This window comes from Zosterops lateralis (assembly GCF_965231275.1).
Source record: "Zosterops lateralis genome assembly, chromosome: 1".
NCBI classification, from domain to species: Eukaryota; Metazoa; Chordata; class Aves; order Passeriformes; family Zosteropidae; genus Zosterops; species Zosterops lateralis.
The window spans coordinates 43034280-43059701 of record NC_139762.1 but is presented as its reverse complement, the minus strand read 5'-3'; the positions used below and the strand labels follow the sequence as shown (position 1 = coordinate 43059701).

At 38.8% G+C, this 25422-nt stretch overlaps 1 protein-coding gene across 1 annotated transcript in view; it reads right to left on the bottom strand.

Moving 5' to 3' along the window:
- Positions 1 to 24908, bottom strand: part of CNOT10 (CCR4-NOT transcription complex subunit 10) — a 32348-nt gene extending 7440 nt beyond the window's left edge. The window contains exons 1-13 of the mRNA XM_083879233.1: positions 24727 to 24908; positions 19287 to 19378; positions 16485 to 16646; positions 15846 to 15996; positions 14701 to 14846; positions 14143 to 14229; positions 13347 to 13430; positions 12441 to 12558; positions 11438 to 11587; positions 9662 to 9864; positions 6975 to 7096; positions 6192 to 6368; positions 3512 to 3592 (exon numbers count right to left, since the gene is read on the bottom strand). Coding sequence (XP_083735359.1) covers positions 3512 to 3592; positions 6192 to 6368; positions 6975 to 7096; positions 9662 to 9864; positions 11438 to 11587; positions 12441 to 12558; positions 13347 to 13430; positions 14143 to 14229; positions 14701 to 14846; positions 15846 to 15996; positions 16485 to 16646; positions 19287 to 19378; positions 24727 to 24748 — 1595 coding nt within the window. The 5' untranslated portion in view covers positions 24749 to 24908. The remainder of the gene's footprint in view (positions 1 to 3511; positions 3593 to 6191; positions 6369 to 6974; positions 7097 to 9661; positions 9865 to 11437; positions 11588 to 12440; positions 12559 to 13346; positions 13431 to 14142; positions 14230 to 14700; positions 14847 to 15845; positions 15997 to 16484; positions 16647 to 19286; positions 19379 to 24726) is intronic.
- Positions 24909 to 25422: the final 514 nt, after the last annotated feature.

Genomic DNA, 25422 nt, shown 5'->3' with positions numbered 1-25422 from the left:
TACCCCCCACTTCCTCTCCACCGTGCCCAGATGTCACATCAAATCTGAACACATACAAAAGCTTGAGAGAGGGAGAGGAAAGCTTCCCCAGCTCAAGTCCCAAACCTAAAATATTTCTGAAAGGTTGTGACTGGGGAGGGGGATGGAATGGGGAAACAAAATCTCTGTAATAACAGCCTGCTTCTAACTAACCTCTTTTTGTCTCTGCCTCAAGGAAGTACAGCTTTTAAATCAGCAGAGACGCTGTCACCAGCAAAATACCCGTGGACACAAGTCAGGGCCTGCAGAGTTGGTTGCTACTGCCCTTCCCACCAATGTGTCTTGTATTTCCCACAACTTTTTTTAAGCCTATTTTTATTTCTGCAAGCGTAAATTCAAACACAATACACACTCTAATCACACAACAGGATGAAACCTACTCCTCTACTCTAAGCACCAGTCACTGTTTGGGCCACATAAGAGCTGGCAAAAGCCTTCAGCAACAGCCATCTAAAGTGGAAAGCATTCAGGTCTCCTCCCCTGCAGTTGTGTTCTTGCACTTGGATCCATTATTGAGTTGGCTGAACCAAACACTCAGGAGAGCTGACAGCCAAGCAGAGCAGAAGAATTGCACCACAAGGGAAAAGACAAACTAGTTTTTCACCCCGGTCAGGATTCTGACAAAACTCCACAGGTCGCCTTTGAGCACGGCAGACTTCCAGCATCACCGAGCCTCCGCATGCCCGAAATAAAACTGCCTTTGCACTAGGAAAAAGAAAAATGTTTTTTTAAACTGCCAGATTATGTCAAACAGCCTCTTGTGTAGGTCTAGGTAACAGGATTTGTCAGCCCACACAGACTGTAAGTTTATGGAACCCAAACTCCACATCTGACTTGCCTTATTTCTGAGGGAAATGGCAAGCCAGAGGAAATCCAGTTCTTCAAAACTTAGTATGAAGTCATCAAAAATGACACTTCTAAACCATTAAGAGAACGTCACTAACCTGAAATAATTTCAAATAGCTAAACTCAACAATGGGTACAAATTATCTACTTTTTATGTCAACAATAAAAAATATTAAGAAATACAGAATGCAGACTGTGCTTACTCCATGGGGAAAATCAGTACCTGCAAAAGGGAGATAGGGAAGAACTACACAGTGGCTAAGAGTAAGGAAGAAGAGAGTGAAACAGCTATGGGTGATGATCACTGTAAGCTTCTAGTATCATGACAGGGCCAAACAAACCACTGCAACCTTTAAATGGATAACTGGGGCAAAACTGGGTAAGTGTGGAGAAAACAAATGATCAAATTATTCCTTTATCTCTTTGAGGAGGAAAATTAAGGTTCTCACACCAAGACCTTCAATCTGGGGAGAAAGACTACAACAAGGTCTGTTGCTGTCTATCTCAACTTTTACCATAAAATCCACAGAATTTTCCAAATCTAGCACTGTGGTCTACCAGAACTTTTCTCTTGATGTATCCAAACAATGTTAGGTGGTTGCGATATGTGGAACATACAGAGCAGGGGAATTGGCTTGTCCAAGGATGAGAAGCAGCAAAAATTGTTTATAAGAAACTCAGAAGAAAAAGCTGGAGTTTTACTGCCAATGTATAAATTCTTAGCAATGACTGGTGTCCTCAGACTTCTGCTTGTTGCTTTTAAAACCTTGTAATTGAATTACTGCTTATTATGAAAATAGTCCACTCAATTAATTTGTGCAGAAGTATCAAGCAATATGTAGGGCATGTATACCTTTTCTAGATGATATTTTTAGCTTTTAAAAATGGTTTAGGGGCAAAGGTAAGTCAGGCATTTTGAACTCTTACAAGGATGTACAACTGTATAAAATCAACCAAAAAAGCATTCACAGTCCCTTTCCAGTTCTAGAAGCAATAGAGAAGCAATTCAGACTCACCAGAAAAAAACCTGAAGAGATACCTAATTCCTTAGGATAATCCTTGACAACATCCACAATTTTTTTCTTCATTTTCCCTGACTTAACAAGAATTTCAAATTTCTCACTTTGCTCCTTAGTGAGCAAGGCTACAGGAATTTACTATTTACAATACATATATACAAGACTACTATTTGAGTGTGATGTATTTTACTATTCACATCTTCAGAAGCTTAGAAACAGTTTCAGCAGAATCACTTTCTAGGAATGTGTAGTTCTCTAGATTAAAACAAGGCATGTAGTGAAAAAAATATTAATAATCAATGCTTTTCCTTTCCTTATATGAAGCTCTTTACCAGAAGCAGCTCACTTCTTGCTGAACTGCTACGTTTTTCCTGACATGTTGTCAGATTTCATCAGTAGATAACAACAGCTGATTGTGAAAGATAAGACTATGTATAAAAAAAAAAAAAATCACAAAGTGACACCGTGTAATTCTGACATGTGGCAGCCACATTTCCAACAGCCAGGAGGAGAAAAAACCCACAAAACCCACAAGCAACCCACATCACTGTTTTTAATCCAGCATGTTCTATTTCAAGTAGCACACTCTTGTACCACTTCAGAATAAATAATCGACGTTGCCTCATAGATTCCTCCTGAAGTGCTTTTAAATGAGTACAAGAAGATTTGCTACATGTAGTGCAGCAAAGGAAAGGTTAAGCTGGTCATTATAAAATGTAGGTTACCTGGGGTTAGGCTGAAACAGAATGTTTACCTAAGAGTTCAAGTGGGAAATTACTGTATGCTTTGCTTCCATAATGGAAACTTAAAACAGATTGCTTTTTTCTAAACAGGTGCCAGCTTTATGGTAAGAGATCTTCAACAGGCTGGAAGCCACCTGAAATAATGAACATTGCCAGTAAATGGTAATTTTGCTAGGGAAAAGTAAAGAGGCTCCAGATAACAGGATAACATATTTACACATATGTGAGTTATTCTGTCTGGAGAACATTCAGACTCCTGAACAATCAGTTTAAGGATCTTTGAGAACACATAAGAAATCTACAGTGAAATTTTTACCTGTTTTTCCATTGTGAAAAAGTCAAATTCCTGGACAGAGGCATTTCTGCTTTCTATTTTACACAAACTGGATTTATTCCTGCTGAAATGAACACCATTCTCATTGGTAAAAGCAGCTATGCTGCTTTCCACTTTCATTTTTTTCCCATCCAACAAACATATAATGTGGGGACTGAATTCCAAACTAGCCTTATCATGGCTTTCAAGGGAAAAGGTCCATACAGTAATTTCCATCCTCCTCCACCAATGTCAACAGCCATTCTCAGGTTTTTAGATTTGTCCTTATGGGACTTGATATTTTCAGCTTTGCCCAGTAAAGTCAAACTTCCAATACTGGGATCAAACAGACTGATCTACCTAAGCTGAAATTCTGGATGATTTCTATTTGTTCAGAATTCAAAGCCCAGAAGACAGGAAGCACACACATTTGAAAAAAAAAGATTACCAGCTACAATTCAACATTGCATGTGCCTAAAAAAAACGCACCTGGGAATCACAATTAAGGAAGAGGCTTGTTTAATGGTGGATATTTTATATTATTTACTTGCCTTAAATTCTCCAATTCCTGTTTCTTCAAAGGCGAAGAAGGAGGAGCTGCAATGAATTTATCCCCTTCATGACTTTTATTGCTAGAATAAAAACAGTGTATTATTATAATCAGCATTTTAAAAATTCTCAGTGTATTTATTCACTCCATTTAAAAGAACATAAAAAATTCTGCATCCTAAAAGAGAGGGAATAGAAGTTATGCAGAGATTGAGGCACATGCTCTTATCCTAACCATTCTATTTGAGAAGGAAGAACTGGGACACTTGCTGGAAAGGATTTGACTGACAGACCAAACAACCCACACCATTCTTCACAGCCTTGAGCTATTTTTGAAGTTCAGTGTAGGATAAGCATTTTTAACTGGAGGGACACAGAATTTGCTGCATTTGTAGCTTTTCTTCTTTTGCCTGTAAGAAATGCAGTAAACTAGTTTTCTCTCTAGACATCTTAAAAACTAGTTACATAAATATTCTAGAAAGATAACCTACAAAGTGCTACAGCTTTCTTTAGACTTCTAGCTACCCTTTATTATGAAATGCCTCCTCTTTTTTTCCTTCTCTTCTCCTTTTTTCAAATAAAATTCCACTTTCTTAAAATTACACCTTGGTTTTTTGGGGGGAGCACTTGGGGAGTATTCATTCTATATAAGAAGTATGAAACTTCACCCTCCATAAGCTGAAAGAACCTCCTCTGGAATGAGAATTGAAGAGACGGCTAATGGCTGTGTCTTGGCAGAAAGACCAAGGTCTAGAAAAAGATTTTAAAGAAAATTCAGAATTGAAACTGAATCTGTCCACTTAACAAGAACTTAATTTATGAGTTTCATGTCCATCTATTACAAATAGGTAAGATTACTCCAACTTTCAAAACACACAACAGAAAACTCCAAGAAAATCCATACTCAATACTGCTGTAGAGTATATCCTTTGTGCCTTTACCAGAAATTAGTTTTAAAAAATACCCTTAACCACTAAAAGTATTCGCTGTATTCTTGTGAATAAGAGAAGAATCTGCCTTAAGAGTCAGCTTGCTCAATTAGTGGGATTTGCTTTAAAACCATCCTGTTCAATTAGTGTGATTTTCTTCAAATGCCTTGTATGTTTTACTGTTCTCTCACAGAGGTTCCCTTGTCAGAAGGAACAAATCCTTAGAGAACCTTTCAGAATGTGACATAGAAATTCAAGAACAGCCTCCTTTGTTGGATATTTTGAAATTGGCAATGACTACTGGGAGATATGAGGGAGTCCTTTCTTTAGCTTTTTTTCAGCTGAAGAAGCATCTGGTTTTGAAAGCAGAAGGTAGCAAAGGATCTTCCCATACAGGGCATGTTTTCCTTTCCTCACTCCTACAAAAATAAACAAAAACCACCCCAACAGAAAACAAAAAAGGAGGTCTTGTATTAGTAAGGGCCACCCTTTTGTTTTCATCATTGACCTTTAGTGAACCCCAAGAGCTTAAAATTGAAGTCCCATTTAAACCAGAGAAGCTTCATCTCAACAGGCTGCATATACACTTTCCAGAGAACTTCCAACCTCAGTAAAGAGAAAAAGAAACGAAAACCTACAACACTAACAACCAAACAAAATTAAAACCCACAACCACCCCCTCCCCCCTTTGACTTTTATAAATCATTTGGTCACTTGACAAGATAGACTGTAATTGGAAAAACAGGATTATAGAGAACAGCTTTCAAATATTGCTGTAACAGTAACAGCCACTGACCCCCAGCCACAGTCTGTCTGCAGACAATCTCAGAATATGAGGATGCACCTTGTGCCTACACAACACAGTATGTGTGCAGTAAATCCTACCTTGTGACAAATGGATCTTATCTTCTTAACATTTATCTGTACTCAGGTCTGACAAAACCAGTATGTTTTTTCATTACTCTCTTAAGTTCTACCACAGACACTTTTTCCAGATGAGTTATTGTAACATTTCCCCTCAAAATGGTCTTTAATGGAAGTGCAGACTATGATCAAATGTTACTCTTATTCTGAAAGTCCAGAATATATGAGGTGATGCAATAAATTAAACCACCTTCCTTTAACATACACTGTCTACAAATTACTTTTTCTGAAACTTTATTGACAAAAAAGATTTTTCTTAAATTCTTTTCTGCAAAATATAATTTATTAAGCAATAACTCCATGCTGCTTTCCTACTTACTTTCTAAATCTAGTTTCCCATTTTAATGCAAACACAAAAAAGCATACTAGGGCTGATGAATGTCAAATCTGATCACGGGGAAATGTTTACGACTGAGTTTCCAGACATTCATACATATATTGAATCAAATACACAGCACACGTGTGCACACACACAAATTCACTGTAACATGTGAAACTTCACTTACAATTAGAGAAACACCAACATGCACAGCAGGAGGGTGTGGGAAAACGTAACATTTGCAGCACAGTAAAAAAGATGGCCAAGGGAAAAAATAATTTCACTGTCTAATTTAATAAAAGTTGTTAGGGACAGGAGGAATCAACTCAGTATTTCATTCTTAAATTAAACAACAAGCAGCTAAACAATTTCCTTGAACAGGCCAGCAGTGTTAAGAGAATTTACAAATATGTTCTATTTCTCTGCTGGCCAAACAAGGTAAGCAGACACAGACTGTGGGTATAGAGTTACTCTGGACAAAAAGAAAGGTTTATATTCAATTCTGGTTACCTGCATGCTTCAGTGCTTTCAGTGTTTTCTGTATTTCCCCCCAGCTGATTACTAGTTTTAGATCCATTTTCCTGCTTGGGCTCCTGTTGATCTTCTGGCAGTAGCAGCAAGGCATTTCTTAGACAAATGGCTGCAAACTCCATGCTGGCTACAGGTATTGCTGAGGACTGCCCATCACTTAAAGAGACACAGAAGTTGACCAATAAGTAGCAATCCTACTAAATTAAAAATGAAAGCAGAGCTCCAGAAATATCTGAATGCAGCAAAAACTTCACAGTAAAAATGTTAAATAATGTTTTAATAGATCAAATTTAATTTATGAAGATGTAGTATCTTGATATTTTTAGATATTGAAAATACATCATGACGCCCAAATAGATTCAACCACATAATTTCTTGATTTCGCTTACTGAGGTTTTATGGCAGAGCAACTAGATCTTTCCTGAATTTTTCTAAAGTGGATTATTGAAAAAATATATATATTATATAAGTGAGAAAAAGAGGACAGATTTAGCTATCTGAAAATAAAAATTTCAGATAAATAAATTTTAAGCTCTAATGCTCATCTTACTTGCAATAAACACACGGTTAAGCCCTCTGCTGGCTATCACAGAGAAAGCACAAAATTATGTTTAAGACTCAGCAAAAATTTTAGTATGCCTCTCTCTTCGCTACAGGAATGAACAGTTATTCCACAACAGTTTTAAAATCTCTAATAAACAGATATATATCCTTAACAAAGCTATAAAAACAAGATAAATAACCCATGGGAAACATACTCACTTATAAACAACATTCTGTATGGACTGGGATGCTAGGACTATCTTACGGTGGTAGCCTTGACCTACTATTGATTGCACAATTCCCTTTTTGCTGGGAAGACCTTTAGTCTCTTGTTCTGATGTCTAAAAGGAAAAAGGAAAAAAAAAAGAGCTTAAATATCAAGGCTGTTGAATGAGAGCTTGACAAAATAAGTGAAGGCTGAAAAAAGACCTTGAACCCTGATAAAATATAAGAATAATGGATACAGTTCTAAATCTAAAGTACAATGAAGGATCAGGCACCTTCTATTGTCTTTGTGTTGCAGAGGGGTTTTACTGCACACAGTGTAAGCACAGATTAGTTCTGACAGCTTGTCTGATAGCCTACTGACCTAGTTTCTCCTCTGTTTTGAAAGCAAAAGAACAATGAAGCAAGTCATATTAAAAGAACTGACAGGATATCTGAAAAGAAATAATTCAATCTGCCAAATAACATTCAGACTTGGCACTGTAACACTTGCCATCTTCTCTCCCTGCTTACACAGCACTCAAAACGCTCCTTAGAAAAGCTGCTCCCAAACTCTTCCATGGGGAGCACAAAGCTGAACAACAACATATGCAAAGATACATTAAATTATCTTGTTTAATGGATTGTTGAGTATGCAGACACATTCTGAGGGTCAAATGAACTTAAAGGACCCTAACTGTCAGCCCCAAGAATTATCTCTACACCATGTTTACTGGGGTTTGTTTGGCTGGTTTACCATGAGACATCTTAACTTCGTCGGTAAGTTTAGTGAGTGATGAAGAGTTGCAGTTTTAAGAAAAAACTTATCCTAAATCTGGACTTAAAATAGTTATCTTTTCAAAATATATATCAGAATCTATTGCAAAAATATTGACATAGTAGCATTTACTGCCAAATAAAAAATAACTACACTGAGTTTGGATACAAAGCACGTATTTCATAAAAGGTGTTTGAAATGCACGTGTTTAAAAGGGAATCTTTTTCCATTTATATTTTATAAACTAAAATACTAAAGCAGGTGAAAATTAGCTTCAGTTAAATTGCTTTTCTCTATGGTGTTCAGAGCATAAATATGAATCCATGCTTAGATATAAAGGACTATTACTACAAATTGAGCTACAAGGTCAAATTAAACATATTATTGACTTTAGGGCCTCACTTGCCATGTTGCAAACCGAACAATTCAAAGACACTTCCTCTTTGCCTTTAATATTAATAGCATCCAAAATTATTTTTTTTTAAAGATTACAAATTTAGGGAACAATAAGCTGGTTTTTTGACATGAATTCAAACTCTCTGGTACACCATACATCATCATAAGTGTACAGGAAGAAAACCTCAGGAACCTGGCATAATTTACTACTTTGGCTAGTCTGCAGTAAATAGGCAAGTGCCCCATAAGGATCTGTATTTCCCTTTTCCAGATTGCTAAACACTGTCCTTATAAATGGAATCCTAGCTTTGGATTCTTGCCACAAAACCTAAACTAATCCACTCTCATACTCATCTTTTCACTAGAGATGATTAGATGTGTCCACTTTATCTACGTGTGACTTGTGCCCAGTAGGATTGATACAGAAAACTGCAAAATTAGTATGAAGAAAGGTGTTCTTCCTGCATTTGCCATGCTTTATAAAACTCCAGCAATCTGACAAGTACCACACACAGAATCACAGTCAGTCCAGTTTTGACCCAACACTCTTGAATCTTCAGTGCTCTGCCTCTGAAATCAGTATACAAGCAAACCTCTGCTATAAAGTTGCATCTTTCTTAAGTTCTCTGAAATAGAAATACCAAAATATTGAGTACTATTCAAATTTCCAAGGGAAAAGTTATTAATTTCGTATCTGGATAGTGTGCGGTAAATAAATGCACAGAGGCCACTCAGAGAGGAAAAACAAAGAATTCAGAGTTGGGGGAAAATAGAGTGAATATAGTTATTTGTTCAATTCATCCCACACATCCTGTGTAAGGAGTGAAATGGGCATACTGTGGGAATAACTGCATAGGATCATGCAATTACAGACTACATCATCACTCCCCCACACCTAAGGGGTGAATTACAGTTTTGCAGGGAGTCAAGTACAGTGTATCTTAATTCACAGACCTTCTATTTAGGTGCAGTTTTTTCTTCTAAGAGCAAACGATCCTGTCCTCAGCCCTCTGAATTTTATCCTATGGGTTTATCTTAAACATATATGGATCAAAAGGCTGAAAATAAGATGTCCCAGAGGACATGCAATATGCCTGCCATCAGGTTTCCATCAATTTTGCCAGGAGAAGAAGGTGAGAAGACTTAGCAGTTAGAGATTCAGTTTCCCAGCAGGTGTGATCCCAACAGCTTCAGGATGGAGAAAGCTGACCTCTGCTTCCTCAGCCTCTGTCACCTTCAGGCCACCCACACTACAAAGTTTCATTCTGCTTAATCTCTAGTGACAATGAGTGAGGAAACAACAAAACTTCAGGTGAGCTTTGGCTGCATGAAGAGAAAAAGACCACCCTTCACCTGTTGCAGCTCCAGATTAAACACAAAAATACATATACACAAGAAATAATTAATCTGGATTTACAGAGGTGTTACAAAATCAGGCCTTCAAAACACACATCTTAACTCTGGGTATTAGTTCTACCTTTCTGTAACCACATGCCATTCTTTAGAAGAATTTTCCAAAGCTACTTACCCCTTTATTGGCAGCAATGCAGCATTCTGCTATTCTCAGCCACAGACGAGGGTTTGAGTGATAGACCTGGACTGCCTCAATCAGACATTCAAAGGCAGCTAAGGGCCTGCCAATATGCAAGAGCTGAATTCCACAGTTATAGAGCAACTCATAGCGTTTGTTAGTCAGTAGTGTACACATGGGTCTCCCTGAAAATTTTTTACCTGCAGAAAAGGATTACATCACATTGGATGAGGAGATCAAGAGGAAGAGGGAAGCTGTGAGAAACACCCCAAAGCTACCCAAACCCCCTCTCTCATTGCTGAAATCCACTAGCCTCCCTCTGTAAATTTCTTTCATACCAAAACTGATTTCAAAGACAAATAATTTGTATTCTTAATAAAGATTGAAATACATTAAATGCTAACCTCATATGTTCCTTATCACACAAGCTGTTATACAATAATACTGAATCCCAGATTTGTGAGACTATACATCTACGCACATTCCAGAGAATACAGATTTGAGAAGAAAACCACTTTGCTGTTAACAAGCATAAAACGCTTTCTGTCTTTGCATTAATACCTAAGGCTGCACTTAGGTCCAGGGGAGAAACAGGAAAAACAATAAAATGCGCAATAGTGAGTATATTCTGAAAAAAACAAGAAATGAAAACAATTGTAACCTCGTCATGAAAGGATGAAGATTGTGTGATGAGGCCCTCCATAGTCAGCATAGGTCTCACATTCACAAGCCCTGGTCCTGTTCTCTGGGACAACACAGAAGGACATAAACAATCCAGGAGATTCCTGGAATGTGTTTATGATAACTTCCTTCTCCAAATGTTGAAGGAGCCAATGAGGACAGGTCCTATACTGGACCTCATTCTCACCAATAAGGAGAGGCTGGTTGGGACCATGAAATAGCAGAGTTAAAGATCCTTAGGACAGCAAGCTCACTACACTGGAGTTCAGGCAGGTACACTTTGGCATCTTTGGGGGTCTGATTGGTACAATACCATGGGATAAAGCCCTGAATGGAAGAGGAGCCCAAGAAAACTGATTAATATTCAAGGGTCACCTCTCTCAAGCTCAGGAGTGATGCATCCCAACAAAGAAGTCAGGCAAACATGCAAGAGGCCTCCTGAACAAAGAGCTCCTGGTCAAACTTAAATACAAAAAGAAAGCCTACAAAAGGTAGAAACAAGGACCAGTAACCTGAGAGGAATACAGACACACTGAGCAAACAGGGATCAGGTCAGAAAGCTAAAGCCCTAACAGGATTAAATCTGACCAGGGACATCAAGGACAACAATAAAATGTTTGACAGGTAGGTTGGTGATAAAAGGAAGACTAGGGAAAGTGTGAGTCCCCTCCACAAGGAAACAGGAGACCTGGTTACCCAGAATATGGAGAAGGCATCTTTCATGTCCTGATGATTCTACACATTGTCAGCAGGACTATAAATAACCTATGCAAAATAGGCCACAAAAACTTTTCTTTGGTCATACTTCCCTAACTGATGGATAAAGTCTATAAACAAGAGAAGTAATTGTCCCAGCACCATGGTACATCAAGAAAAACAAAAAAATAAAGAATATATTTAATCATCATCATGTATTTCTGGCAACAGCAACTATATTCTTACATCAGGTTATCATCAAAATTCTCACCCCTCTTACCCTGCACTCCATAAAGATGGAAGAGGAATTTTGCTGATAATTACTCAAACCTTCTGTTCTCTATTTCCTAGATTTGCCAACCCTTCTTCCACCATCTGTTTTATTTTCTTGCTTACCTGGATCTGAGCTGCCTGTTCCCAGCTGTGCACATGCATTATCATTTTCTTGCAAGGCTTTTTTAAAGTAAAAAATTCCTAAATTGTGCTTTCCCATGGCAAAGTGTATGCAGCCAAGATTGTTCCAGAACATACACCTTAAGCATTCACCTGAGAAAACAACAAAAGACCATTTTCAGAAAGCGAAAGTTGTTGCTAAGTCCATGAAATGCTCCAACCATTTCCTCATGGGTCACCATATTATGACAGTCTATTAAACATGTTTTTCAGTGAGATGTTCATGGATGATGGTGTTATATCCAATATAACATACATATATATTTATGCCAACCTAACCAGCTAAGCAGAAAATGTACTCCTCTTCCTAGATATATGTTCAGGCAACACTGAGGTTCTTTCTAAATAATAAAACACAAAATTTTAAACTTTTCACTTATCTGCTGGTGATTAAAATTTTACAGGGTTAACATGGATAATAAAAAGAACCCACCCTAAAAATCCAAATAACCAGACCATTGGCAAATTAAACAGATATTATTTTAGCCATAGCCTAGGAAGACTATTAAGTGAACATTATACTGTGCAAAAAAGGTAACGCAAAGAAGTTATGTGACAGTAAAGTTAAAAAAAAAATTAATAAAATCATAAAGAGAACTTTAAGCATGAAAACTGCTAGAGAGGTCTCAGTTCTAGATCTAGTAAGTTGCCTTTTGCTTAATTTATTGATTAAGAGACTCATTATGAGTCTTGCAAATATAACACAGCTTCATAAATCCATTTTCATGGACAATCACAGCCCTCTGTAGTAGCATGGTCAATGTAAATCACCACAGTGTTATGTGAAAGAGTACAAGAAGAAAGAGGAAACACATCCATATAAACCCATGACTTTCAGGACTGACACTGTTAAGTAATCATTAATATCCTTAAGTTTGATAGCAGCAAGTAATCCTATTATACTAGACATTGAAGTACCTATGGGATGAAGGGTTTTTTATTTTACCTGTTTTCATGAAGCCTGGATGTTCAGCAATGTTGGCACTGTTTAAAAGTTTGACAGCTTTACGGTAATTGCCTCTCAAATACTCAAAATTGCTCTTAAGAAAGAGAGAAGGAGCTGACTGTGAAGGAGAAAACAATAGTTATCTCTCGGTTGATGATTTCTACTGCTAGTGTTATATCACTTCATAAACTTGCCTTTGAAAAATTTAAAAATAAATGCCATTTAAAAATAAATGGGTTTAGGCCATAATACTTTCAAGAACTGTCCTGAACTTTAGAGAATGCTGTCATGGAAATGGCTACGGGCAGAGCATCTCTAACCTGTCTAATGCCTTCCTCCCCACACTTCTCCTCCCTGCAGAGTTCCTTGTAGGCTGTAATCTTCCTGGTCTGCCAACAGAAACCTCATGGTCCAGAAGGTTTTCTGTTGAACTTGCTTTCCAGCAAGACATAAGCCTCCAAAAAAAGTCGGAAAAAAAAAAAACCAAAAAAAAAAAACAAAAAACAAAAAACACAAAAAAAACAAACCCAAAAATGCCCACATATCCCAGAATTAACCTTTTATAAACAGGTTCAAACTATCAATTACATCAAATTTGCAAAATGCATAACATCTATAGTAAACTAAAACTTATTTCATTTCAATTATAAAGAATGCTGAACCCGTTTATTACATAGTGTTTCACTGTTATTTTGGCACCACAAAGCGTATTCTTTCAGCAACTAAAAACAGCACAAATAAGAAAATTCAACATCAATTACATTTGCAAAGAGATTAAAAACCCAACTGCATAAAGAATTACTTCAAACATCCACCCTCAATAAGACCTCTTTTTGTAAAGAACAAATTCAATTTTAAGACAGAACACATCTAGATTTAAAAAACAACAGTCTTAAGAATACTTACATTCCCAGCTGTGTTCATAACAGACTTGATCTCTCTTTTGCATGCTTTTAATGACTTCATCTGGATATAGGCTCTCACCTTATACTGTTAAAAATTAAATTTGTTAAATAATATACAATAATTTCTGCAGGTTTGCAAGAAAAACTGTATGTAAATATTCATTGCAGAATATTCTATATACATCTTTGAAACAGGTAGCAAAAAACTATTCAAAAAGTCTTCACAAAAAAGAAATTCTATTCAGACTTAAAACATGATATTTATAGGATTTGTATTTACAATAAGCATATGAACATTTTGTTCAATGGCCAACAGCTGCTCTATATTCAAACACAGATGAGTGCTTAAAATGACAAACTAATTAAAATAATCTAACATCTTAATTCTGACATTTACCTACTAAACTGAAAACACCAGTAAGTGAATGCTAATCAAGAAGCACTCTGATTCTTCACATATTTTTCAATAGAACAGTACAGTGAAATAAAAACTCAGCTGATTTAGACTGTTGGAGGTTTGAACAGACAAATTCAATGCAGTGAACTGCCATGTAAAAAAATTATTATAACACACAGGGACTGAAATGGTGGTGGTGGGCAGGATGTTAAGTCAGTTTTTCCTGTACGTGGATCTTACAAAAAGAAAGATTTAGATAAATTCATTGTTTTGTTTCCTTTTACAACAAGGAGACAGAAAGCAGCATAATTTGGGCTGAACTAGTTTTGAAGGAGATGACACTCAGATTTAGAAAACCCTTGAAGTAATGTTCTTGTACAAAAAACATGCAGATACTTACCTGATGTATCTTAGATTTAGCAACTTCTATTAAAGCTCCACTCTCAGTTTTTTGATTCGAGGAATCTTTATTGGTATTATTACCTGACTATCAAACAAAAAAAGGAAACGTTACTGTTAGTCACCTTTTAAATTTAGTTGACAGATTCAACTCACATGAAGAAAAGTAAGTATTTAATCAAATTAACAACAATAGTTTTGAGTATTTAATATCAAAATATACACTTCGCACCAGAAACTAACTTGAGTTTAACAATAAAAATCCTCAAACTACACCAGCCTATGAAGAGCTGAATTTTGTACTAACATTAGTACAGAATAGTTACACTATTAGTACATAGTTACGCTATGTTGCTCTGCAGGTAAGAAAAATTCTTTTTCCTAGAAGGATGACATGCACATTCTAGAATACCTCTTTAATACTTCCTTCAGTAGAATTACTACATACCTAAGGAGAAAATATTTTATCTTATTTAGTCTTTTAAGATACTTATTTTGGATTGAGCTAAAGCATACTTCTGATGAAGATTTAATGGCATTTGTATGATTTTAAGCTTACCTCATTTTTTCCATTCTTGCTGTTATTGTTGCCTTGTGAAATCATTTTTTCCAGAACAGCGAGCAGATGCAAGGCTTTCTCAGCTTGGTAAGTTAACAGATATAAATCTACAAGCAAGAAGCACACAGCCTGGGCAAACTTCTCTTCTGTGAAAAGCAAAGAAGAAAAAAATTGTTTTACAGCTCTAATACCAACCCCTCCAAACATGGATGGAAAAAAAATTACTAAAAAGCGCCATCTATGCAACATTATGAGAAAAAACAATATATTACATAAGAAAAAAACAACGCAGCCATGTCCAACCCACAGCTAAGTAGATACACTGAAAAGCAAACTCATTCATTCAAATGGCATCAGCAGAAAAGTACGGACTAAAGACAGCTAAACAAGTATTTCATGTTCACAGGTGCTGAGAATTGACCTAAGCAGATCAGCACCAAAGATGCAGCATCTAAACAGAGCCATATGCAGATGTGAAATCCCACAGAACTCAAAAAGATTCTGTACAAACACATCTCTATTTAGCTGACTTCACAGAGTAAGTCCCAATTATGCAAACTGAAAACTGGGAGGAATTGAAGCAGAAACACAGTAGCATTTACTTAATCTACTGAGACCCACACACATCCATCCTTCAGCCTTCTCACTTCTAAAATTTAACAAGGATTATGAAATTATTTCACACAAGTATGGCAATTCCACTACACAAGGTATCATAGCTCATAAAAGTTGCAGACTTTGTATTCAGATATAAATACATACAACTATGTATTACCTAAAAAAGGTATTTAAAAATGAGTGTCCTGAAAAACAGACATGCACCTGTGAAGTTGCATGATGGCTCAAAACATTGGATTAAAAATAATTACACTAACTTATACATACTATTTACATAAATACCTTCTCAAGTAGAAAAAATCCATTTCAGTTTCATAGCACTTGTCTGCTAAAGCTCTTTGAAGCACCTTCCCCCAAATTCGTTTGTTGTCCTTGATATAAGTAAAACATATTCTTCATTCCAAACCCCACTTATTTTCTTAAAACCGTATTAGACAAATTACAAATCACTTGTCTGATAGTGAAAAAGACTGAATTGTCTTTCTGCAGCTCTTGAATGAACAAGATCCTTCTTTCTGCCTACATACCAAAAGGCTCTATGAACTGGTACAGCTTCTCCCCAACAGATATAGCTTCAGTATACTGACGCAGATGGTACAGGATTACAGCTTGATTGTAGTACAGCATACTGTTCTCTACATCATCCAGACCATCCATTTCTTCAACAACAGAGTGAACCTGAAAAAACCCCACTCATTTCATTAAACTTTCAGTACCTATGATTTTAAAGTACCAGGTATTTAAAAAAAAAAAACAACCTCCAAACCTATGAATTTCTCTAAAGGTAAATTATAACTTACTGACCTAATAAACTTCACTGTTATTGCACATTAACACAGCAAAAAAACATACCATGAAATAGAAAATTGTCAATTGAGTAGTAAAGTAATATTTTCACTTTTTTATTATTTCACAAACTATTCCATGTTAAGGAACTTCCTACTAAAGAATATAGCAGATCCTTCTATTGTTATAATCTCAGATCAATTTCAACAATAGTTAAAAACACAAGATTAAACTGACTGAGGTGTTTAAAAGTAATGTTACTTTCTTATTTTAATAAATCTATGGGACAAGGGGCAGAAGTTTAACTCCTACTTCACAAAAGATCCCACCACCATTAATAGTATTCAAAATCAAGTACCATGTCAATATGGTTGCATTACCTGGTTTTTCAGCTGGTTAAGGGTTTGTCTCAAATTGTCTGTGGTAGTCTGATTACTTTTACAGAACTCTGCAACAGCAGTATTCAAAGTTATTTTGTAGTCATCTTTGTTTATGTCTTGAAGGGTATTTAGGTGTTGTAAACAAGCATCATAGTTTCCAGCCTGTAAATCACACACATACCAGAAGCATGCATTAGAAGATACAGTCTTTCCTTTACCAATACAAGTGAACTAAATGTCTATATATGATGTCTATATAGACTAATCTCTATACATACTTCATTATTTATGCAGACTAACATGGATGAGAAGCAAGTCTAAATGTTGAAGCCATATCCAAACTTCAAAAATAATTTGGTGGAGTAGAGACAAATTAAGCAGCTGACGATTATTAACAGAGGTTTCCATGAAAAGAGCTATTCTCATTTCTCTTATCATATTAAGTTTCAAGACTCTGTTTCCTCAGTTTTCATAATCTTTCCCCATCTCATGAACAGTGAGCAGCTACAGTTGCCTATACAAGTTCCAGCCCAACACTTAATGTTCAGTCTTCAGTTCATCTGAATATATACTGATTTACAATCTGATCTGTGGAAGTTAGCTCAAGAGAGATTGGAAAAAGAAAGTGTTACTTTCCCAGAATAGGTTTACAAAACATTTTTACAAGCTTTAGCTGTTGGATGAAGTATTCAACCACCTAGGCATGCCTAAACAAAAAACTAGGACCCAAGCATGATGCTCCACTGATGTGTGATTTAATGGAAAAATCACTTTCTTTGACCACAGGAATAAACAAGGACTTCGGAGTCAGGCACCTCTGCCTGCTTTCAGTTTTGGTCTTTTCTGTGTTGGTACAGGAGGACTTTAGTGGCATCAAGGAATGAAAGGGAACTCCTCACTCTTTCAACTACATTAAGCCTAGATGATGCTTCACTTTCAACTGCTCAAATCCTATACAGGAATAATCACATTCACCTCTTCTATATCAGAGTTATTTCCAATGTGGTCAGACAGATAAGCAGATTCATTTCCATCTCTGTCAATGATTCACACCCAAAAGCAAAGCTCCTGAGTACCACCCTCCACTTACTCCTCCTTTTCAAATGCTGTTCCACAGAGCTCCTCCTGGACTCCTGAGTAACTTCATATTAAGGGCAGAATACAACAGAGAAGAGCTCTGGGGTCTTTCTGCTCTTCCCAAGAAAGTTGCCATTCTGCAGCTCCTTTCCATTAAACCATTCCAGTTCCTTCAGTCTCCCAGGGAGGCACAGTTATACAACACAAGAGATGTAGCAGGACATTGACACATTTTCACAACTCTAAGCACCAACAGCATGGATTGCTTTGTGATCACGTGCACAAACACAGGAATTTGCAACTCAGCTGCTGAGACAGTTCATCTCCCAGTTATGCTCACATCTGGAGCTTTTCTTCAGTAGGAGCTTTCATATCACTGCAACAAACTTCTAACCATGGCTGGACTACAAATGTTGAACCCTTAAATGCTAAGCTTATTTTGTGATGTTTTGCATCAGCTAACAGTCCTTTATGCCACTCTACTAGATAGGATCCAGATTATACTACCCAATTTTATAGGAATTCTGTCAAGACTGAAATTGGACATGTAATATGATAAAGCAGCATGTGAGGCAGTCCACAATGCTATATGGAGCTACTCAATAGCAAGAAATTGGCAAACAAGGCATCAAATTAATTCTGCTCACATTTGTTGCCACCTCACTCCACGAATCCAGGGAATTCTTAAAGCAAGAAAAAATTTGACGAGACAAACCAGATACACTGGACTGGGATGAAAGTAAAGGTGAAATCATTAGCAGATCAAAAATATTTCAGGCATTTAGATGTGTGGGCAAGGTGGAAAACAAATTACTCTCTCATGTGTCTTTGGTTCTCAGGATGAAATGCCACTGATTAAAGTGTTAATGAAAAAGAGTGAGCTAGAAAGAGTTTGAAGACATCAGTGAACAGCACAGTGTTAAGAATCAACTACATGTGCTTCATGTAACAAAATGAGTGAAACATAGAAATAGTGAGTGAAACATTGAAGCAAGAATCTCAAAACAACACTTAAATTTTTCCCTGACCTATTTCACAAATTTAAAACTGAATTTAAAGCAAGGCATTTTGGAGCAGAGATACAATTGAAAGGAAAAATAATTATACTTCCTGTCACACTACATAAAATACAAAGAAATAAACTGAAAGACCTGGTACCTGAACTTTAACACAGAAGAAAAAAAGTTTTTCAAGAAACACAAAACAAGTAGTAGATACTGACTGTAGATGTTATGCATTCAGAAACATGTTTTAATGCAAAGTGATGGGGCATTACACAACACTTTTTGTGAAAGAACATAGCATGATGCTAAAACACCGAAGTGTTTGTTTTGTTTCATTGTTGTTTTTTAAATACACGAGGTTCCTTTAAACAATAACACACCATTTTTAGCTTGATGTGATTAATTCTTCCAAGAGAGCATGCATTTCCAATGCTGATGCAGAAGAGAAACCTGCTTCTTTTAAGTAACTCATCATATAGCTTTTAAGGTTACTAAGTTTTGAGAATCAAGTTTAAAAGTGCTCTTGTTCAGGTATCCTGTTCAGTCTTCTCACATCACAGCACAGAGAAAATGCATGTGCTGTCTTTACAACACAACTAGCACTACTTAACATCCTCTTAATGCATTTGCAACTGTATTAAGAAAACAGGAAAAACAATTAAACAAGCCCATTAGCACTAATGTGGTAACTTAGAAGTCTCAGAGTTTGACTTTGTCTTACCTGAAAAGCTTGTAATGCACTGCTTGACAATTCCTTTTCCTGATCAGTAATCCCAGAAGTACCTGCTCCTTCATGTTTTTCAGTACCTTGATCTGTAAAGTGGACAGAAGATTACAACAAAGCTTGCAAGTGTGCTTACAGCTGTGCAGCTTAAAAACTTTGTTTCTTCCAGTTCTCAAGGTCCTCCTGCCAATGCAAGTAATTTTCCAGATAAATGTAGCAGTGTTCCTACTACACTATCTATATCCCAAGTTACATCTCCTACCACAATATAGCAAGTTATTCTATACTCCCAGTGAATTCCTCTCCATGAAATGTAAATTATGGTGCTCAACAAATAACCAAAGTGCTGCAAGTTAATTGACAATCCATACATTTTAGACTCCTCTTTAAAGCTGCAACCATACACTAGGATTGTCTTATTTTGCTCAAAAGTCAGCAGTGAAGACCATGCATCATGAAATATGTGCCACAGTGTGTTAGATGAAAACCACACAAAATCCTGTAAAATGCTGCCCAAACAGCAAGGAAAGGATACTCTAGGGTGCAACAAAAACCAGAGTAAACACCGGAACTTCCCCACAGCTCCCTGCATTGGAAGAGTATGCCCCCAAATTCGAAAACGCAGTTGAACCATCATCATTAATAATCACAGACAGATCTAATATATTTTGTAAAAAAACTCTCTATACTTTTGTATTCTTCAATATACTCCATCAAATGCTGTCTGGTGATTATACTGCAAGGCACAAGCACATGCTGCCTGTTCAGCCTCACTCCAAATTTTACAGATCTTCCTTTGAACCACCTCTCTTCCAACATGAGCAGGAGCAGTTCATTCTCCATCTTCCTCACACTTTTTTCTCCAGAATTTTCTCCAGTTCTATTATACCCTTTTCCAGATTAAGACAAGAACAACATGTAGCAATTATGATGGTGGCCCCTTATGCATTTATATAGCAATGTAACAAGGTTTTAATTGCCTTCAATTTTTTACATAGAATTGCTAATGATTTATGTTTCAGTCACTATTGAGAATATTTTTCAGAAAAAAAAGTCTACTAAATCCTTTTGTCACCATGGCATTAAGAATTCAGTGAAGTTGCATTAAAAAGCACAGTACAGACATTCCATGTCAAATAAGCTGAAAAAAAATCCCACTAAGCCCTTCCTTGTGCTGAACACAAACTACTGAGAAAAAAATAAAACAACCACACAGCCACCACACACTGGAGAGTATTTCTAGGAGCATTAATTAATGTGCTAGAACATACAAAAATTATTTCATGTTTTTGAAACAAAGACTTTATAAACCAGCAACGGTTTCTGCTTCTGCAGAAAATTATTTCTTTAATTTCACAGCAGAAGATGTGCTCTAACACGTTTTGCTGTGTTAATAGATTATGTAGCTTTGTAAACTCAGTGTCTGCTTTCTCTTCCCTATAATTCAGAGATAGAATGCAAACTCTGCTAATTTTGTTTTCACTTTGAGCAAATGAAAATACTTAGCTGTGAGCTCCTTTGCAAAATCCACTCCCCATCATCACCAGTATATCTGGTGATGATCTTCTACTACTGACCATGAAAATTTACAAATACAGGACAGATGACAACTGCAAGGGGCAGCCAAACCTCAGAAGATGCATCAAATAATATCCTCAGCAATAACAAAACAGACTTAATAATCTATTAAGTTTGTGCCTGTTGCTGGGAAATAGTGAGATTCCTTCTACCTGCACTCACACTACTGTCCCCTGCATTTGAGCAAGAATTGTAATTTGGTTGGGACTTTCATCCTGCATTAAGATGTCAACAAAGTAATTATTTAAAATCCCAACAAATCTCACACTGGCAGAAGTAACCCACTGTCATTTGGACAAACAAAATTCAGGATTCAGCAACTTCAGTGCTCTGGAGGGATGGATCCTCAAGGGTCTACACCTGCTATGAAATCTGACTGCAGAATGCATTGATCAACACCACTTGCACTGCCTTCTTCTTCAAAAGGAAAGGCAAGAGAAATTTAAACCACAAAAAAGCTCAGAACATTTCTGATGTGCCAAAAGCTTTCCAGAGTGAAAGAGGAAAGGAACAGGAAGTACCTCTGCTTCAACCTAAATATAGCATAGATCTGATTCCAGCTCTAAACCTTGTGACTATTCAGATGAACTGAAAGCTCTCACCCTCCAAGGATCTCTAGAACAGCAGCAAATAAGCAAATGCATCTTCCCTCAAACTTTCACACTAACAGTGGCATTATCCACTTTACTTGCTCAGCATGCCTGTCAGATTGTGCTGGTAAAGGTAACCACAGTGCAGAGCCTTGAGACTCTAAAGCTTTTGAAGCTGATAACACTCAGCCTGATCAGATTCCTCACACAGGGGTTTACCTAGCAGAGAGCCATCAACTACCACTTACATTACTGATTACTGCCTTTGTATGCAGGTTTGTAAGACCAGGGTCTCAAAGGAACTCTGAGGTAAAATGTCTTCACTGAAGTGACAGATAAACCAAGAGACACTTGTCTAAAAACTACACTTACATAGCTTGGCTGATGTAATTCCTAAGGAAAAATCAGGACAGGTCTTCAAATTTCACCGTCTCTCTAAGCTTGTTGGTACATTAAACAAACACAAAACAAAATGAAACTGGGGACTACTTCAAGCAAAACCAGAGCTGTCACTGTAATCCAATCAGCTGCACCTACTACCTACCTTTCAGTAAACAAAGCAGGTTTGTGAAACCTGAACTGGAAGCTTATCAAGAGAAAACTAAAATCCAGCTGCTGTGGTTCACAGCACAGCTCCTTCCTTCGAAAAAAAGCACAACAAACTACTTTGGCTACTCTCTACCTTTTTTGTCCAAACACACCTGAAACTGGTTAAAGACCTAAAAGCCACTCTAGTCTAATATGATATTGCCATTCTTGTTTAGACTGGGATCTACTGCTTCAGCTGATCTTTGCTATCAGAGCAAAGAGGAGTCCCTGAACCCTCCAAGAGAAGTCCCCTGAAAGCTGGCTGGCACAAGATACAGAACAGGACCCACCAATTCCACTGAAGTGGCAGTGGTGGTGGGAAGGGAGTGCTCCTGTTCTCTTGCCTGCAAATGACTATCCCGGCGCTTGCAAATAAAACTGTTACTTCCATGTTCCTTGAAGCATTTGAAAGAGAAACAGGTAGGAAACTTGTTCCCTGGCAAAAGAAACAGTATGCCTTGCTCACTTGGGCCCCTGTGACCTTTGGCATTCTTGCAGAAGCACCTGGTGCAGCTAACACACAGCACACCAGTCATCTCCAACATGCTCCCATCTCTACAGCAGCCAGAGTTATCAGCTCAAATATCCAGAGCAGCGCAGATTCTCTGCTTCACAAGTGAGAGAACTTGATTTATCTCTGCAATTTGTATCTAAACATGGACCTGATTGTTTAACGTTTCATTTGTCCAACCTCCATGAGTACAGACCAACCCTAAAACTAAAACTTGTGTAGGCTCATGATGAGGGGCAAAAGGGGCAACCTAGAAAAGGATGTAAAAATCAACTGCTCAGATTTTGATCTGGAGGAAGTTGCTGCACTGAGTTGGAAGTTAAAGAATCAAGCCAGGAATTAACTTCCTAGCTATCAATCCTGGGGCTGAGCAGCAGCAACACTATATCAAGGAGGCTGGTTTGCTTTGTACAAGCAGGAAGATGCTCCTGCTGGAGAAGGTCCATGGTGGATAGCAGAACTTCAGGAAAACTGGCTCTATGAGAGGAGAGCAAGGAAAAGTACGAGACTTCCACCTGAAAAGGAAGATTGGTTTCCTCATGGGCTTGCTGCCAGAATTTCATAAAAGCCACAAGAAGTCACATGTCCCACATACACATACCTGAAGACACCCGAGAGTGACTGCAAACATTATTTTTCTCATACTTGCTCTCCATTTCTCCAAGGACTGCTGCTCTGAGTTCTCTTGTTCCTACACCCTACAAATTACATCTTGCATGAGCTGTGCTGTTGACCACCATAGCATCTCTGGAGATATTTTTAATTTCCAAAAGGCAGAGGGATAATCTCTTTTGCTTGCTGTTATGAACACGTGCAGCGTGTAGAGTATTGTGCCATAGCTCACGTCTTTGATTTATTTGGCACATACTTTTAAGAAAGTAAAACTGAAAAGTTCCTTCAACACCTCAAAGAACATCAACAAAAATATTAAAACCCCAATGCCAATTGTTTTTTCTTGCAGTTTAGCAGTCACTTATAGTTCTTATAAATAAACACAATAGTTTAGCAAATATCACTCAGTACAGTATACTTATTTTCCCTGTATTTTTTTCCAAATACTGAGGCATTTCATATTTAGCATCCAGAGACAAAAATGCTTACGGTGATTTTAAATAATGCTCCCACCACATAAAAGCAACTAGAAAAAGAAAAGGTGGCCAGAAAATGGATCCAAGAAAATGACATGAAGCTGTGTCAGTGAGGTTTAGGTTGGATACTAGGAAAAGGTTCTTCATTCAGAGGGTCTTTGGGCACTGGAATGGATTCCCCACTTGGCACCAAACTGACAGAGTTCAAGAAGTGTTTGGAAAGTGCTCACAGGCACATGGTGTAATTCCTAGAGATGCCCTGTGCAGGGCCAGGAACTGGAATTTGCTAATCTTTATTGGTCTCTTTTAACTCAGGATATCCTACACTTGTATTATGCAGACTTTTATAATTCTGTAAGTAAGGCTTTCCTCCACATCAGCCTCTTCTCCATCCCCGCACGAGCTGCCATCTGATGCAATGACCTTTCCTGCAATGAAGACTTCTTGCACGATGGGGATATGGACGAGCAGTACTTTATCAGTGCTACACAGCAGCCGTATTTGAGATTTAGTCTGTCTGTTTACCAGAATACGGCTTAACCTTTAGTCTCGGTGATTTCTCTCTGCAGCGTCTTTTCAGGCCCGAGTTCAGTGAGGACACACTCGTCCCCTGAAACCAAAGCAGCGCCTCTGAGGGAATCAGGCTGAACTCCAGCGATTAAGCAGCACCACCAAGAGTTATAACCTCCCTCGTACCTTCTGCATGCCCCAGTTTAACAAATTAACCCAGCAGCTCGGCTTCTGATGGGGTTACCAGGCTCTGGAGGACACACGAGCACACGCACACATAACCCCAGGCCAGTCCGGCCCCAGGCCCTCCCGCCGAGCCTTCCCGGCCAGGAGAGGCCCCACTCAGCGCCGAGGGCACGGGGGGCCCGTGCGGACCCGGCCCCGCCGCTGACCCGCGGTGTCTCCGGGGCCCGCCGGACAGCGGGGCACTGCCTTCTCTCGGCGGAAGGACACCCGGCCACAGCGGCGGCGTTTCTCCCGGCGCCCAGGACCGCCCGCGGGGCCCGTGTCCCTCCGCGCCGGGCGGCGCAGGCCCGGGGCGGGCCCGGCGGCCGCTCACCCCCCGCGCTCACCCGCAGCCTTGTCCGCCGCCATCTCCGCCTCGCCCGGAGCTCCGTGCGGGACCGCGCACACCGGTAGTTGCCGAGAGTGCCACAGGCGCTGCCCGACCGCCGCCGCCACCGACCGGCCGCTGCCCCCGGCGCTGCTTTGCCGCTGCCCTGCGCGCGCCGGGCCCGCCCCGCCGGTTGCGCCGCCCGCCCCGATTCGCCCGCCGCTTCCGGGTTCCCGGCGCGCCCGCCACGTCCGGTGTTGCCGGGACAGCGCGGATGTGACGCCAGGACGCGCCGGGGGGGGAGGAGAGGCGGGGCAGGTGGGGCTGCCATGTTGGCCTATGAGGGCCGCGGGTACCGAGCTCGTCGGCAGCTGCCGGCCGCCCTCTCCAACGGGTTTTGTCCGTTCTGCCCCGTTCAGACGTGCCGGCTCTCGCCGATGTATGTAAATATCTACAGCGGGCGTGGTAAGAGGATGGAGTCAGGCTCTCCTCGGTTGTGCCAAGCAATGGGACAAGAGGGAGAATCTCATCTATGGGAAGTTTCACCTGAACATGAACTTCTTCACTGTGTGGGTGACTGGGCACTGGAACAAATTGTCCAGAGAGGTTTAGGAGTCTCCGTCACCGGGGAAATTCAGGAACCCCCTGGACACGATCCTGTGCCATGTCTGGGGTGGTCTTGCTCGAGCGTGGAGGCTGCACCAGCTGACCCACT